Raw genomic sequence first — 19,035 nt, forward strand, 5'->3', positions numbered from 1 at the left:
CATAAAAACATGCTTGCACCCATTTTCAAGCACCCCAAATTTGACAGGAATTCTTATTTTCACCACAAACTACAGCTTTATGCCATTCTTCACCACTTTTACAAAAACGCTAATAGCAAGCAATTTACACAACTTAAGTACACAAAATAGCTTTATTAGGGCTATTAGTACACATCTATACTGATTCCCTATGTTAGTGCATCTTTTTCTGGGGTACAGACTGATTTCCCCAGTTCTTTCAATACTTTTCACCTGTTCCGTATTCGCCTGTTTCCGTGTTCGCCTGTTTTGCAATTGAATTAGGCGAAAAGCGGGGACGAGCACGGAATAAATTCGTCTCTGAAACAGGCGAATGAAGCGAACAGTCGGACAGGCGAAAACTTTGCCTCTAATTGAATATGGCTCATAGTGTTCCAATCTTCAAAGCGACGAAGTGAATCACAGATATTCCTCAGGAGAGAGAAAAAAGAGAAACCAATGGTGTAGTACTTCTTAAATATGCATGAGGATTTAACAGTTCTCTATTTCGGATATTCAATATATCAACCACATGCTGTCTTCACGTTAAAAACGGAGTACAAACCACCAAAAAAGGTTTCTTTATCTTCGGTACCAAACAATGAAATTGTATAAACATTAGTAGGTAGAAAGGTGGGCGTACCCCAACTCACAGTGATGTACATTGTGATAGTCGTATCAAGGTTTCTTTTACCTCGTCCCTTTAAATTCTCTCCGTCCACTTACTTTCTTATTCACCTCATTTACATGAAGCATATGAAATATTGGTATTAGGAGCAGAGTAGGTTTCAAAATAGGTTTTTTATACTAAAATCCAATAAAAGTGACCAATACTATATACACAGGAGTAGATGGAACAAGATAACAATCACCTGGAACGTGAACAGATCCGGACTGCCCCGCTAACAGAGAATGTCACTCCAAGTCTACATAGGTTCTCTAACAAATCCACCAACGCGTTTCGACCTCAGTCTTTATGAAGGTGTGAATGATTGTGCCAGAGAATCAACTTAAATACCCTAGTCAGTCCCTCCTCCTTTATTAGGGGCGGGGAGAAGCCCGAATGATTAAAAAATGGTAATCCTGGTTTCACCTTGTCCCATAAGGAAGATAAATATATCCTATAACATGGACTTGTATGTATAATATTAATATCCTAAGATAATGTAAATACAGAGTTTAAAAAGAATGAATAACATGAATTCGCCGATTTGCGTTCCACGTATGGAACGCAAACACTTCCACTGGAAATGGTCGATCTTTCTTCCCATTCGCGGCGGTTCTCATAAACCCCGGACTGGAAGCAGAACTGCATTACCTCCGGCGGAAGGGAAGGAAATCAACCCGGAGCATCCCCAACACAGCGCTACTACTCCCTCTCTACCCCGCGACGTCACGGCCAAGCCCATACGTCTAATGTAAAGCTGGGTACACACTAGACAATGGCCCTCATTCAGACCCACTCGCGAGCGGCTGTCCGCTCGCAAGTGGGTCGATGGTCCGCACTGCGCATGCGCACGACGGAGGGAGCTCCGTCGTGCGCATGCGCAAGACCCTACGAGCGAAGGACTTTCCTTCGCTCGGAGTTTCTCATCAAAGGGGGCGTGCTGTCGATGGTGACTGACAGCACGCCCCCTTTGGTGGGCGTGCCGGGGGCGTGCCTGCCAGACGGAGGCGTTCCCAAGGGAACGCCTACCATCTGAAGCCGGCCCCACTGACATCACTAGTGATGTCAGTGGGAGTGATTTTGGCTCTGATAGAGCCAAAATCACTCCTGGCCTTGCGGTTGAAAAACTCAACCGCAGGCTTCTGCTCGCAGTTTCGATGGTCGCGATGGTCAAGACCATCGCGACCATCATCCTGCACGCTCGTATATGCTGTGGGTGGTGACCCACAGCTATACGAGCGTCCAGGAGGACGCTCCATATTAATGGAGGTGGGCCCTGATTCAGAGCGAGCGCTCTGGTCAGAGCGTCCGGCTCTGAATCAGGGCCAATATTATGAACGATTTGACCGATTCTGACGCATAGGGGCGACAAAACGTTCATATCGTCCAGTGTGTGTGCCTACTATTGTCACTGACAATGCGCGCTCCTGCAGGTCCGACGAGCGTTATCGTCAGCGGGGGCTATGCTGCCGAATGCAGCTTTGCCCCCACTGTCGTTCTGTCGCTGCCGGTATCTGCAAGTGTGTATGCCAGGTCCCGACCCTAACGAGGTCGGTACACACTAGACATCATCGTAATGCAGATCAGCCTTGGCCTCATTGTAACTGCTAAAATATTGGCAAGCAGAGTTTTGATGCTGAAAGGAGAGTTTTGTGGAGTTGCAGGTTTCCCTATATACAACCTTACATTTCTGCAGCTGTTCTCCATTCTTCCGATTGCCATTAAGTAGAACATATAGGGCCGTATTCAATTAGCGGCGAAAAACGCAATTTGAGAAAAAAAACTAGAGAGAAGTTTTCTCCATCCCAGATCAGGTGAAAAAAAAAAAAAAAGTCCCTATTTTTGGCTAAAAATGTGGGGATTTCTTTCAGAACCCTTTGGACAGCCCCCCTAATGATACTTTAGCGAAAAAAAAATCGTAAATTGCGCACTTTGGCGAAAAATGACCCCTGAAATTTCGGTCAAAATTGTTTGGTGTTTTCCATGAAAAATATGTTTAACCTAATGGGGCTGGTATTTTGGAGGGCCATAAGGGTGCGTCAAGTGTTCTAAACATCGCATAGTGGTTATAAAAAACCGCCTGCGCAAGCCACTTGCGACATATAAAATAATTGGCGCATCCTTATGGCCCTCTGAAATACCAGCCCCAATACGTTAAACGCATTTTTCGTGAAAAAAAAAAAATTTGGACCGAAATTTCCGAGGTCGTTTTTCGCCAAAGTGCGCAGCTTACGATTTTTATTTTTTTTCCGCTAAAGTATCATTGTGGGGGCTGTCCAAACTGTTCTGCAAGAAATCCCCACATTTTTACCCAAAAATAGGGATTTTGCTAATTTTTTCGCCTGCCCTAGGCTGGAGAAAAGTTTTCTCCAGTTTTAGGCAAAAAATGGCAGTTTTCGCCGTCGTTGGCAAAATCGTGTGCAAATCGACCGATATATCGGCAGATCTGATGGCCGATTTGCAAACAACGGCGAAAACGGCCATTTTCCTCTGTGTGTGTGGTAGGATGTAATGTCATTTTTCTCGAACTGTTAAATTGTATGTTTTCATTTTATGTTTGAGAGATCAGGTACGTTTGAGGCAGCAGAGGATTTCTCAACACTTTTTTTGTTGTTTCCCATCCAGTAACTTCATTCATTTTTCCCAGCACCCCACAGAGTTGCTCAGGAAAATGAGGGAAGATTGGTAACGATATTGGATCAGAACCTCTATACACTCCTTCCTATACCTTCTGATAACCTGCCTATACCTTCTGAGGATGACGCTAATTTGCGTATGCAGTCATACAGTAAATATAGACTTAGACCTGGAATCTGTGGTTCCAAAGCACAAAGTGTTATTCAAGTAAAAGTTCAGACAGTTACACGCAATTGATCCAGGCACAATTTAGGCGCAAAAGGAATTATACAGACCCAAGTACAGTATACATACGCAGCGCTTCCGGACCCGAAGATAGGCATCAGCAAGAGACCCCTCGTCATTCAGCATTCAGCACGAAGACTAAGAACCCAGCGTTTGAACACACATATTTATACCCCCCCAGAATAGACAGGACAATAGAGAAGTTTGCTGATGTCATTGGTTCCCAGGGGAGAAGCATCTGTTACAGAGCATTTAACAGGCTGGTTCAAATAGACTCTCCCTGCCTCTAACAGCTGGGGGTCTTTCCCTTCCCGCCCCATGTAACATCCTAACAGTTGTTCATGAAATATACATTTTGTTGCTTGTAGTCTCTGTGATCCATAACTCGAGAATGCATGATGCGATCTCCCCACCGATAACACCGGAATACTGTAAAAAGAGTACGCATCAGTACGAAACCAAACACGACTTGTTTAGCATGTATAATACCTTAGTTATCAAATATCTTTATTTCTCAGCATTTAAACTAACTGAACCAACTTAAATCATATACTTTAAAGCTTATTGAACCTATGTGTGAATATGTAATGTGTGAGTATTCGGGGTTTGATATAAGGACGCTAGTTAACTTGGGGCAGATGCGTACGCATAAAGCTAATAAAACAGCGGTTTCATACAAAGTCCTATGCATTCGCTAATATGCGACTAGTTAACAGCGCAATTGTGCGTATTAATGTGTGTATGAGAAATGGTGAAAGATGCAATCGCATGGTGCTAATAGTATTATCGCCACGTGTACTAAAATGTGTACTAAAATGTGAGTTTATCTAAAATGGCGCTTAGGCGGCCATTCGCAAAATGGCGTCTTGCGGCCAATCGCAAGATGGCGTCATCGCGATTAAATCTTAAACTGAACTTGTCTCAGCCAATTATTCAGCTTCGACATTGGCTTACCGTATTAAGCAGTAATGAGCCTGATTCAGATTTGGGAATAGAGTAAAAAAGAGCAAGTAATACCCCTTTCAGACAGAGAAAAGAACGCGGTAATTTTCCGGCTCTAGCCGGGTCGACCCAGGTTTTTTTTCTGTCTGAAAGGGTCAACACGGGACCTAATTCCTGGTTCTCCGACCCAGGTATTTACCTGGGATTTTCCCGGGTCTTACACGGGTTGGTTGCTGTCTGAAAGGTGCCGAACCGGGTTTTTCTACTCCGGGCATAGTAAGCAGCGCTGATTGGCTGAGATGGCAGTGCACGGGCTGCACTTTTCATGACCTCATCTCTGTGTGCCATAAAGCAGTCCATTTATTATGACACACTCTATATTGCAGGGATAATCTGTGTTCTGTGTGAAAGGGGTCGACCCGGGAATTATGTGCTGTGTGAAAGGGGGGGTTAGGAGCAAATTCCCGAGTCCTTCCCGGGTTGAAAGATATGGTAAAAACCCAGGTTTTAGGGATTTTTTAGTCTGAAAGTGGTATAACTGTGCATCTTGGTAACACCAGGCTGCACTGCAGGGAGGCAGATATAAAATGTGCTGCGAGATTTAGGGTGCATACACACCAGGACGATATCTGCACGATTTGGTCAAATCGGGCATATCGTGCAGTGTGTATGCCCGATTTTACGCGCTCCCGCAGTCGCATGCGATATCGTGTGATTATCCGCGCTGCACAGTCAATCACACGATATCGCATGTGAGGCTGTGTACATACAGTGCATCCGGAAAGTATTCACAGCGCTTCACTTTTTCCACATTTTGTTATGTTATAGCCTTATTCCAAAATGGAATAAATTCATTTTTGTCCTCAAAATTCTACACACAATACCCCATAATGACAACGTGTAAAAAGTTTTTTTGAGATTTTTGCAAAACTAAAGGTGCATACACACGTAACGATTTTTTGAACGTATTAACTATAACGACGTCGTTATCGTTCAAAAAATCGTTCAGTTTCTGAGGTATAACGATGAACGATTATCGTTCATGCGCGTTCCCGTTTGTAGTTCAGTCAGACTGACCAACTGAACGATTTTCATTAAGGAAAGTTACAAAAATCTTTGTAGTTCAAAAAATCGTTCATAACACTTTAAAAAATCTGGCAGATAATCGCTCATAAAATCGTTCATAACAAAATCGTTGTGTGTGTGTGTATGCAGCTTATGAAATCTCATGTACATAAGTATTCACAGCCTTTGCCATGAAGCTCAATATTGAGCTCAGGTGCATCCTGTTTCCGCTGATCATCCTTGAGATGTTCCTACAGCTTAATTGGAGTCTACCTGTGGTAAATTCAGTTTATTGGACATGATTGTGAAAGGAAAACACCTGTATATATAAGGTCCCACACTTGACAGTGCATGTCAGAGCATAAACCAAGCATAAAGTCCAAGGAATTGTCTGTAGACCTCCGAGACAGGATTGTCTCGAGGCACAAATCTGGGGAAGGGTACATTTGCAAAAATCTCAAAAAAACTTTTTACACGTTGTCATTATGGGGTATTGTGGGTAGAATTTTGAGAACAAAAATAAATTTATTCCATTTTGGAATAAGGCTGTAACATAACAAAATGTGAAAAAAGTGAAGCGCTGTGAATACTTTCCGGATACACCGAATTCTTGAAGGGCGGTACAGTGATTGTTCCTGTCGTTCATTAAATCTTACCGGCAATCATGCGATGTCCAAGGTGAAGGCAAATCGCCCTGAACATCGGTACGATTGCCGGTTGTTGAGGTGTGAACCCAGCCTTAGATTTGGGAGGGGCGTATCCAAACGGAAAATCTAAATTGCAGTGTAAACATAATGCAACCCAGCATTTGTGGGCTACATGCAAAACCAGACAGTATTTTACCCCATGTGCAAAAAAAAAGTATGTACAAGTTGCACCCCTTGCATTACAACATGGTTTGTCCAGGTACACACGGGGAAATATCTGTAATAGTGATTTACCCACAGCCTCTATTGTTAGCCTGGAGCATATAATCACAGGTCTTGTCAGATGGTCAGGGTCCTGGATCTCGTTCCCAGCCAATGCATGTAAGGTGACTGCTCCCTATGTCTGGCAAAGCTAGATATAAGAAAGGAGATGGTTGTTTTACCTCTGGTGTTATTAAGGCAGGGATTTAAAGCTCATTTTTGTTTACATTATATCGAAAGGGAATATGTGACAAATTTTAACATTAGAGGTGCATGTGTGTATACTTATATATTTTGTGTATTAGCTGTGCAGACGTTTAAATACAGATCAAGAAATTAGGCCTAACCAGACATACTGCCTCTAGATGGCGCTCGTGTTCCCTGGAATAATCAAGATAAGTATCTATATAGGACAGATCTCTTGTGGCTTTGTGTAGACATGTTCCAGTTCTGGCTATTACTGCATCTGTCAAAATAAACCCAGGGGCAATCAGTTTTGCACATAGTTTTCTGGCACTTACAAGACTTTCCCTGAAGAGGAGATCAGAAAAAACTCTCGTTCAATATTCAGAATAAGATTTTTAAGAAACTTTCTGAAACTTATCATGATGACCCCTTGTTCTTTAACATAAGAAAACTTCCAATAACTTTTAATATTGGCCCGTAGAGATGTTGAGATTTTATCTCTAATCACAGGCCGTGAGGTTTTTTGTTTTTTTTCATTTTAAAATTTTAATTGGATCTGTCAAAAAACCCCAAACAAGAACAAAACACTAACCCCTAAAGAACGGGGAGGTAAGTACAGTACAACAGAAAAAAAAACCTACAACGTTACTTTCTAGAGGTCTCACATGCAGTCTCGGGGTTTATATGTTCTGCAAACCTGTGAACTGCATTCATTAATTTACACTTCTCACTGCCAACGTCAGACAACCCCCCTTGGTATAAAATGTAGCGCTGTATGATCCAGGACTGTAGAAAGTCTACAAAACAGGAATTACTATTGTCAATGCCACGCACCGATACCACTAGTAAAAGTACTTTTATTTAACACATGATCTGAATACAAAAACATTGCACATTAAATTGAAAACACCGCAACATCAATTAGAATGATGAACCAGAGAATTTTTTGATCCATCGTCGCTCTTTAGGGAGCGAACGGGGGGTAAGGGACGCTGGACACTGAGTGGAGGTCCATAACCCTGAGGAAAGGGAAGAGGAGGCGATATATCGGAGGCAGACCATATAGACTTCTGTCTCTTTAGGAGAACGTTGGGTGGCATTCAAAGTAACCAGTACAAGGAGAAGGGTTTTGAGGACTCCTGCTACGGACTACTGCCTTTGAGAAAGCTGTCAGTGACAGCGAAACGCGTCAGTCCCACCAACCGGAGGACTCTCCATCTATTACTGGACTTTTCATCGTACAAGCATTCCGGAGGAAAGGATCTATAGTATAAAAGAGACGGATTATTCAGAAGTATAAGCCACTTTGGATACAATTGTTCATGGGAATATACCACAGCCAAGGGACTGCACGGGCTGCAGGTTATTATTAACGATACTGCTAAAAACTTGCCATTGAACCGAGTGGTACCGGTAATTATATGTATTTCATGGACTCATATTGTACATCATACAGCGATCCTTCTCCTTTTTTTGGGAAGAGATTTCTCCTCTGGTGGACAAAAACATACCCCTACACATGAGTTATAGGGTGTCAAATTTGGTTTTATTATTGATTGCATATGATCATTTTATAAATTGCATAGAGTAAAAATAAATAAGCGTTTTTTACTTTTAACGGTTACTCACAGTCTTTCTTTTCTTTCTTATGATACAGTATGTGTCTCAAATGAGGGTTATTTACAATATACAAATTGAAATATAGGCCCGTACTCAATTTGAAGCGAAAAGCCGTTTTCCCATGTTTTTTGCAAAAACTATTCGCCGATGATGTCATTTCCGTATTCAATTTGAAAGACTTTCCGCCTAGGCGGAAAGTCAGTGCAATGTAATTGGCAGAAAAGTTTTGCCTATGAATACCAGGCGGAAAAAAGTGCAAAATTGGGGTTTTGGGGTGAAATGTTGCGGGAACCCCGTGCAGCCTTCAGGCAGTCCCCCAAAGGTAAACTCTGTCAATTTAAAAAAAAAAAAAAACCACTTGAGGACACCCCAAAAAATCACTTTGAATTTGGGGGCGAAAAAAAAAAAGTTGGGGGACAAAGATAAAAACTAGCGAACTTGACTCTGGGTCTTGACTTTTTCATTGCAGGTGATTGCGGCAGGTGGAATTTTCACGATTTTTTAATCTTTAGCAACTTTAAAATATGCTGACCCCCATTTTCAAGTACCCCAAGTTTGCTGGGATAAGTTATTTTCAGCAAAAAATTCTCCTGAATACTATTCTGCACCACTTATACAAAAACTCTATTTAGCAGCTATTGAGCCCGTTTAAAAACACCAAATACCTTCAGCAAGCCATATCATGGGGGTACCATAGGGAACCCCCATGTCAGAGCATCTTTTGGAGGGTGTCAGGCTGATTTCCCCAAATCTGACGCTACTTTCCGCTTGTTTGTTTCGCCGGGTCCCGTTTTCACCTACTTTCAAATTGAATACGGCAATACACGGGCACGCGCGCGATACTTTTCCGACTGCAAAACAGGCGAAAAGTCCGGGCCGCGAAGATGTTTCGCGGCTCAGCTCAAATTGAATACGGGCCATAGTGTCTAGATATAAACGTATCATATGCACCATTCTATTTTTTTTAGTTTTTTATGATGATACACCCTGGGGTGACTTCCCCGATATACAAGCATCATCTCTTTGTACATAGTATATACAAATATATATATATATATATATCGCCTGAGTCTTTCTCTGTAAATATTGACTTCTATTGCGTGATTGAGTTGACTTTAGGTAGCGCCTCATATTGTGTACCAGTACACTTTGCAATTGTTCTAAGGACCGGGGTTGGTGGATAACTTGGCCATAGCTACCAATCAGCTGTGAGGTAGCATTTATAAAGTGCATTCTATAAAATGATAGGTAGCCACTGATTGGTTGCTATGGTCGTCAAACCCCCTGATTGCAGCGGGAGCTGGATATCTGACGGGTAGCAGCAGTGACGACGTGCCGAATCTATTTATCCTGGTGGTGCGTGTCCAAAGGGACCCCTGGAGGAAGGAGAGAGAATCTGGGAGGGACACAAATATCTGGCTGCAGAATAGTGTGTAATGGAGTCGCGTTTTGCACATCCATCAATTTGTAGAAGGTGTAAATGAAAGCAAATGTCATTGTGGATGCAGGTGGAGGGGACCTGTGTTTCCATGTTACTGAAGGTGTGTTGTTTGTATTCCAGATCGAGTGGGGAGCGTGCGGCCTGGTCCTGGCAGGGAACGCTGTGATCTTCATAACCATCCTGGGATTCTTCATTGTATTCGGAAGAGGGGATGATTTTAGCTGGGAGCAGTGGTAAAAGCCGACCACCCCCCCCCCCCCCCCCGTCCCCCCCCGCCGTACTGTACAGACAGCATCATACTGATCTTATGTATGTATGTACGACACGCGTGTGTGTGTGTACTAATCATGGCCTCATCTCGTGTATATCACATTATGAAGCGAGTGGCAGGCTATGTACATACGTGGCACTGCGTGTTTCTGCATTAACATTTCTTTAGTTCTGTAATTGTTCCTCCGGTCATAAACGCACTTACTCTGAATGACGCACGTGTCCTACACAGGTTTCCCAGGTCTGCAGCTAGCTTAGAAACGCTAAATAACGTGCGGGACGGGTTCGGGGTGTCGTATGTACTGGATTTATTATTTTATTTTATTTTTTCACCCCTTTGCACTTTTTTTTTTTTTTTATATATTTCTTACTTCATTCACAAAACTATTCTACATTTTTATGCTCCGAACAGGCATTAAAGACTGAATGTGCCCCTTATTTCCAGACTGGGTGCACTGAGGATAGAAGAGAAGGTTATACTTACAACACCTAGGGGTCTATTTACTAAGCCTTGGATGGAGATAAAGTACCAGCCAATCAGCTCTTATCGCCGTCGTCTTTATCTCTATCCAAGGCTTAGTAAATAGACCCCCTAGTCTGGTATTAACCTGATCTGGGAGGTCTCTTTAAGGATACACTGGTCCCCGTTGGATTTCAACCTATGTTAGTGATCCTACTTAGTACGTTTTTAGTTCCTTTATGTGTTTGACTTTGTGCGTGCCCTCGCTTAGTAGCTCAATATATACTATTATTCTCTTTATTGGCCATTTCTGCCCCTTCAGCAGGAAGTCTGGTGTGTATGGGGATAATGCTTCCCCCATACGCACAGCTTTTTATTTCCTGATCGACTCGTGGTACATTACATATCTAGGTATGTTCTAAGTAACATACATAGCAACAGTAGAACTGTATAACCAACACTTGGCAATTACGTAGTATTACAGGTATTGGCACAATCACACAGCCCACAAGCCTAAAACATTAGGAAAAACCGCATTAAGCTCCATTTAGACTGAGAATGAAGCATTGTCCAGAATTGAAGCCGCTGAAATACGTGTCCCTTTTTAATAATTCATTATAGCCTTCGAGGGGCTCAGTTGAGTTTCCTCCAATGCGATCCTGTCGCTTATACACAATGGAAATGTCTGCTGTGTGGACTTTGTGCAATATTGCAGAGAATGCAGCCTATCATTTAATATGTTCCTAGTGAATTAATAGGGGGACTATTGGTTCTGCCCCAAATGTCTGACCACTACTTTGGATAAGGTGATGGGACCAGGTTAATGAGCCTACAAACAGGAAGTCTGATGTACATAGAAAGAAAACCAACCCCCACCCCCCCTGCAACGTATTTATAGCCCCATTAGGCCGAGTTCTTGATGCAATAGTATGGCAGCATGCATTGGTTGTTATTTAGACCATACCTGTAGCAGTGCCTATATGGTACAGCTTCATTTTTGATAACCTGTAGATGTGCTGTCCTTTTCCCAGTCATATGTGAGCATTGCTTATTCATTTTCTACAAGCCTGTGTAGGAGTGTAAGCCCCTTCGTTAGGTCAGCATTATACCACAAATGTATCCGCAGGGTGATGACTACATCTTCACGCCTATTGACAACCTGAGAAACGTCATATGGCAGTGTGCACTGCGAACCCAACCACACATTATGCCCAAGTGTAAATATTATTGCCTGTTCCAAATTTTTGAGCTAATCATGCAATGGTCATTTTTATTCTGTTTATTAAAGTTTGGTGCAAACATTTTCTGACACTGTGTTTCTAAACGTGAGATTGCCTGCTAAGGTCTAGCATTTGACTGACGGGAAATGGTAAAGGGACAAGTAATCTAAATTTGTTTTCAAGACTGGGGAAAATTGGCGTCAAACCTGGGGAGGTGAATGTGTAATATTGAGCCCAACTTCAGCTAAAAAAGTAGAAGCATGTGAGGCAATTTGCAGATGTTTTCTGCGAAATAGTTTGTTCCATCGTGTAGTCTTCATTCTAGCACCCTGTACCTGTCACAACCTCTGCAGTACCTCTATCCTGCCTGGGGTGGTGTCCTTCTGCTCTGGTGGTTCTAGCACACTCAGCTGATGGAACAAACTGCTGAGATTCAGCAGTTTATGTGCTAGAGGCACCAGAGCAGAGAGCGACACCACAGGCAGGAAAGGGGAACTGCACGGTTGTGGCAGGTTCAGGGTGCTAGAATGAACACTACGCCATGTAAATGTCCACACAGGCGGCCTCTCCATGAGAATAAGAGTTACTGTACTACAGCATTAGAAAGATATAAGATGTTGCATCTATGATGTAACATCAGAGAAATGCGTTGGGGAACGAGGGGCCGTGAGAAAGCGCCAGATACAGATTGTGACTGTATTATCTGCACACAGATTATTGCGGCGTGTGTATTTTCTAATCGTTAAATTGCAATGTATATAACTTGTGCCTTACTCGTGCTCTAAGGTTCCCAGTATAAAGTTCTGTATATATCAGGAGGAGTATAAGATTGTTTTTCAAAACATTTATAGTCTGGTGCACAGGAAAATGTTACTGTAACCCCTAGCAACCAGATAAATGTTTACATTCATCTTCTAACGCATTCAGTTTGGAGCGAAGAGTCAGTTTCCGGACTTTTCGCCGCCATCGGAGGTTTTGGCTGGGATAAAGTATTTTGCTCGTCCTCGCGATTCCCCATATTCAATTTCAAATCTGCAAAAACGGGACCCAGCGAAAAGGAAATCCGCAAAAAAGTCCTGTCATTTTTGGGGGAGATCCGCCTGACACCCCCCAAAAGATTCTCTGACATGGATATCCCCCGAATAGCCCTGCTAAAGGTATGTGGGCTTTTTAAACGGTCTCAATAGCTGCTGTTTTGCGTTTTTTAGAAGGTAGTGAAGAATAGCATTTAAGAAGTGTTTGTTTGTTTTTTGGCAAAATAAGTAATCCCAGCAAATTTGGGGTACATGAAAATGGGTGCTAGCATATTTTGCAGTTGCAAATATGAAGTTTTGTAAAACATGACAAATCCACCTGCTGCAACTACCTGCAATCAAAACACCTGGTGCTTACTTGGGGCCTTCCCCCCCCCCCCCCCCCCCCCCAAACCCCGAGTCTCTTTTGCTGGTTTAGAAGCTTGTCCCCCAACTTTGTTTTTTTTTCGACCCCCAAAACGAATGTTCTTTTTTGGAGTCTCCCAAAAGAAATTTGACACAGATTACCTTTGGGGGACTGTCCAATGGGTGCAGGGTGGTTTTTGGAAGTCTGCACCCCAAAACCCCAATTGTGCACTTTTTCTCGCCACCTATTCGTAGGTGATACTTTTTTGCCGGGTCTGATGCATTGACTTTCCGCACCGGCGAAAAGTCGGACAAATTGAATATGGGGAAAAGTGGAATTGGAGAAAAAGTTGCGCCGAAAACGGCTTTTCGCTCCAAATTGAATACGGCCCATAGTAGTAAAATAACAATTGGGGGGGGAATTCAACTTAGCGTGATATTTGTCTGCGTTACATTGTATATTACGGTAGCCAATCATTGCTTATATTCTTGTTTCTCTCTAGGGCCTGGGTAGACAATGTCTGGCACTCCTGCTGCTGTGGAACTACACATTCCAGCATGCCCTGCCACATTTGTAGCATGTCTTAACAGCAAAGCTGTGTCAGGACATTATGGGATGTGTAGTTCCACAGCAACTGGAATTTCACGTTTCTTACCCCTGCGCTGTTGGATGCAAGGGAAAATTAGCGCTGTTAACTGGCCGTGAAGCCCCTTTGTTCGGCTGTTCCGGAGGCGATTCATGGACTTTGCGCTGAGTTGAATTCCCGCTTATTGCTGGATGTTGCTATTGGTTACATCGCCCTTTTCCAGCATGCCAGCTTTTAATGTGTGTGTACTGGACATATTATACGTGTATAATGATGGTGTAATATTGCAGATTTTGTTACTGGGTTTGAATTACATACATTATGCAGCAGCGTAACCCCTACCATAAGCCTTTTATATTCTGCTTTCCTGCCTATAACCATTATTACATCTACTTCACCAACAAGGCAATTCTGATTTTCAATGAATCCCCCAAAAAGTAAATGCCGTGTTGCCTCATTATTGGAAGCCCCCGCTCTTTCTTATATGGTTAGAAAACAGGAGAATTCCTAAACGGACACTTTACCTTTAACAGAACACTCATATGAACCACGTAAAATGTTCCCTGCTAGACAGATAACATGGGCCAAATGTAATATGGTGAGAGTTTAGATAATGTGAGAGTTTAGCAGTAACCTCTGACACTTTGTAAACTCGGACAATATAATAGAGTTAGAGAACATGGAAACGCGGCCAATGTAATAGGGTCTGAGAATATGGAAACTCGGACAGTGTAATAGGGTCTGAGAACATGGAAACTCGGCCAATGTAATAGTCAGAGAACATGGAAACTCGGACAATGTAATAGAGTCAGAGAACATGGAAACGCGGCCAGTGTAATAGAGTCTGAGAATATGGAAACTCGGCCAATGTAATAGGGTCTGAGAATATGGAAACTCGGACAATGTAATAGAGTTAGAGAACATGGAAACGCGGCCAATGTAATAGGGTCTGAGAATATGGAAACTCGGCCAGTGTAATAGGGTCTGAGAATATGGAAACTCGGACAATGTAATAGGCTCTGAGAATATGGAAACGCGGCCAATGTAATAGGGTCTGAGAATATGGAAACTCGGACAATATAATAGAGTTAGAGAACATGGAAACCCGGCCAATGTAATAGGGTCTGAGAATATGGAAACTCGGACAATATAATAGAGTTAGAGAACATGGAAACTCGGACAATGTAATAGGGTCTGAGAATATGGAAACTCGGACAATATAATAGGGTCTGAGAATATGGAAACTCAGACAATGTAATAGGGTCTGAGAATATGGAAACTCGGACAATATAATAGAGTTAGAGAACATGGAAACTCGGACAATGTAATAGGGTCTGAGAATATGGAAACTCGGACAATATAATAGAGTTAGAGAACATGGAAACGCGGCCAATGTAATAGAGTCTGAGAACATGGAAACTCGGACAATGTAATAGGGTCTGAGAATATGGAAACTCGGACAATGTAATAGTCAGAGAACATGGAAACTCTCACGCTTTTCAGACTCGAAAAAACTCTCACGATTTAAACTCTCATCCAGATGTTTTCCCATTTCAAAGATAAAACTCGACCAATGTACCAGCGTGGGACTACAGGTCTCAGCATGCTAGAGAACCACAGACTTGGGCACTCCTAACATCACTGTTAATGGTGAACCTCACTGGCTGAAAACTGACATCTTTCGGCTGCATTTACCCAACATGCCTGATATTGACGCTAATAGTTTATCTCGGATTACCGGCTGTTTCAGGTTACACGCCCTCTATCGGGTGTTTTTCATAAGTGTGACAAATCATTGTTGATGCTGTTTATATTAAGATCGTTGCCCTATAACGACACGTTCTCTCTGGCTGATTCGTTTCAGAAAATCATCTCAATTTCTGGTATGAACCCCTGTCTGCTAATTTGGCTGAATGAAAGCCCTTTGCTTTGTAACTAAAGCATTTCTCCATCTGCAGACAGTAATGATATGCCTCAGCACTGTGCAATTACACTGTTGCTAAAGAGCGATTGGCCTCAGTGTAGATTACGGGCAGCCGGAGGAAATCCTGTAACTTTTCATATTTAAAGCTGCAATTCACAAAATACCTATTTGCTGTGGTTTTATGGGTAAGCAAGATGTGAAAGCGGTATGATTTTTAGTACATTCTGTAATTGGCTTTGGGAACCCATTCACAAAGTATGCCCTAAAGGAGGATTCACCCATTATTTTATATTTTGTGTAAATGTTAAGGGATGATTGTATTCAATGGTTTCTATGGTGGTGCTTACCGTTTAGTACACAGTCCCATTGTTTACCTTCTCCCCCCCCCCCCCCACCCCCAATTTGTTGTATATCCTACCAGAGCACATTTGTCAGTGTTTTGATATGAGATAATCTGCTTACAAAGTAATAGTGCAATTGGATCACCTAATGGCTAGACATCAATAAGTGTGTCTTATTTTCTGAAAAGTAGGCTACAGACCCACTATATTTAATTGAAATTATTTATCTTAAATGGTTGATATGTGATGATATATCAGTCTGACAATTCGTCCTTTGCTGGACGGGAACCCTCTTGCAAAGAGGCACTGTGTATGTGTATGTTGAGAGCAGGGCTGCATAAAATGTTTACTTTCTTTTTATTTATTTTTTTAGCAAAAACAGATTTATATGACATAAAGAGGATTTAAAAAAAATATATATATATTTTTTAAATAAACGTTTAAAAATGTAAAATGTTTACTTAAAAAAAAATAATAAAAAATCCTATTTAAATCAAATAAATCCATTTTTGATTTATTTATTTTTATTTAAATCCAATTTTATGCAACCCTGGCTGAGAGCATGAAAATAATTTGGGTAAACGGTGAATTTTTCAAAAGTGACAGCCATAATGGGTAAAACAATGTTGTAGCATGTATTTCTCCTAACAGCAATTTATTTTATGGTATAGGATGGCTATTCACAGTAATATGGCAGTGTATGCTGAATCACTTTTAAATTATTTTCTGAGGGGAATAACCTTTTCTGAGATCCAAAGAAAGGGACAGCAGTACAGTTTAGCCTCTACTAGGGTGGGCTTGCTTCCATTCCTAACCACTCTTTGAACTAAAAAAAACAAAACAAAAAAAAAAAACAGTGAGTGTTTTAGAGTGTAAGACATCCGTCCATACAGTTTGAGAATTGGAGGGTCCGAAGGTGTGAAGACTTAAGAGGACGTATATCTTGCCTATATTACTGGCCGTAAGCAGGCAAATAATGATATGTAAGTTATTTTGAATGGAAAAAGAAAAACATACTACTGCAAGGGCCTCGGTTACAGATCGATCAATATAAATGAATCTGTAGAACTTGTAAAGGGATAGCATCCGTCATGTACATAATTCCCTAGGAGGCATGAGGCACTGTGTACATTCTCATGCATACGGGCTCAGCCCACAACCTGTGTGTACTTGGGTGTCCTTTTTTTTTTTGGAATCCAAAAACTTTTTACTACAAAAAAAAATAGTATTTTTGATAAGCAAACACATTTTAAAAAGATCAGCTTTCAATGTATAAATATATCAATGTACCTTTATGGAACAGTGGACAGTCATGTTGTCAATTTTGAATAAAATGTAAATAATAAAAAAAAATTTTTGTAATAAAAACAGTGGTTCAGGATTAATTCGCTGAGAGTTTCCGTCAGAGCATTGTGCATTTCTGGTTATGGCGGTAGGTAAAACCTTGCTTAATTTTTGCTCAGAACTATATGGGACGCAAGTACAGGTTTTCGTGCCGCAATATCAGATTCTCGCGACTAGTTGTATCTACCCCCTTAAGTACTGACTTTTAGTCTGAGCCATTTTAGAGACACAGATAAAATATATATAATTAACTGACCTGTAAAATGTCACAACCATTTGTATAGGTGCAACATAATTAAGCAACTAGCAGTGGGATTTATTTGTATTTAGGACAATGGGATGTAACTTTTATTGAATTTTACACAGTGTGATAAATTCATGTTGTGCAAGAACGTTTCATAGCATTGACATGTCTCCTGGAAGCTGTAAGATCTGCTGAGCGGAAGTGTTCAAACTATGAATTAATACAGTGCTGAACACCCCAATCATTTATTATGCACTTTTTAAAAAAAAAAAAAAAAACAAATTGTGTAAAAACGGTTTGCCTGTTATTATTATTATTAACTGTGTAACATTGCATTGTATAAAAGGATTGGTCAATAAACATCCAATTATTGAAATATATAGTATTGCATTTTTTTTTTATGTATTACAGGAAATTGTGAATTATTTGTCACAGTACAGTGCATCTATGTAAATCCACAATCTGTATTTCATTCAATTTGTGTTTTATGTTCATAATTTTATTCTCTATAAATGTTCAGTGAGACTAGGGGAGCACAGAGAATTTATCTCTTAGCATTTTCTTATGTTTATAGTCTATTTGCCGGATACCCGTAGTGGATGCTGCCATTCGTGGGCTGAGCCAAGTCCTGAATGTGCAGTTTTATCAAATCACTAGAGATTAGTTATACCCCTTTGAGACATACCGAGATTCCCGGGAATTTGAACTGCCTCGGCCAAATTCCCGGGATGTCGCGTATGTCTGAAAGGTACCTACCCAGGAACATGTTCCCGGGTAGCCAACCCTCCAATCGACCAGGAAATAACCCTGCTCATGTCTGAATGGTGCTACCTGGGAATTTACTCCCGGGCTTCACCAAACAGCTCCTGATTGGCTGGAAACGGCTGCCTGCTGCATGGTGATGATAGCAACAGCAGCAGCCGGAGAGAGACGCCGGACATATTGCAACAGAACCGCGATCTGGAATTGGTGAGGAGAGAGGACAAGAGAGGAGCGTCAATAAAGGCCTTTATTAAATAAAACTTTGTTTTAAAAAACACAAATGTGCCATAATTTTTTTTTAAGTTACACTGTTGAATTAATGTTGCATGACCTCATTAATGTGTGCCAGAAAGTGTCCGCTTTAAATGAGAAAACTGTGATTCTCTGTGTAGAAAACAAAAACCCTGCTTGTGTCTGAAAGGGGTCTAGCCGGGAATTTCCCAGGTAGACACTGTAGTGTGAAAGGGGGGGTCTTGACCAAATACCCAGGAATTTGCACCGGAGAAATTCCCGGGTCTGAGCAGGAAATTTCTCGGGTTGTAGGTCTGACGGGTATAAGTAACATCACTGCAGGTGTTCCTGTAAGAGGGGAGGCGCTTTTTCTGCTCAGGTATATATTACAAATGCACCTTCCAGAGCTCGTTAGTCATTTTCACATCATGTGATGGATACTGATGCATCCGCTGTTACAGGAAGTGTACGGATCTGCGTGTCAACATGGCGGCAACTCCAGGAGTACCAAATTCAGCATCTCCTGATCCGGAGGAAGGTGGCTTTCCTGGCTGTATGTCCGTT

The 19,035-nt window shown here is 41.7% G+C and overlaps 1 protein-coding gene across 1 annotated transcript in view; it reads left to right on the forward strand.

Moving 5' to 3' along the window:
- LEPROT (leptin receptor overlapping transcript) overlaps positions 1 to 17,854 on the forward strand; it is a 52,059-nt gene extending 34,205 nt beyond the window's left edge. Inside the window, exon 4 of the mRNA XM_088442379.1 lies at positions 9,830 to 17,854. Within this exon, the coding sequence (XP_088298505.1) occupies positions 9,830 to 9,946 (117 nt within the window). The 3' untranslated portion in view covers positions 9,947 to 17,854. The remainder of the gene's footprint in view (positions 1 to 9,829) is intronic.
- Positions 17,855 to 19,035: the final 1,181 nt, after the last annotated feature.

Source organism: Taudactylus pleione, unplaced genomic scaffold (assembly GCF_031769625.1).
Source record: "Taudactylus pleione unplaced genomic scaffold, aTauple2 ptg000310l, whole genome shotgun sequence".
Lineage (NCBI taxonomy): Eukaryota > Metazoa > Chordata > Amphibia > Anura > Myobatrachidae > Taudactylus > Taudactylus pleione.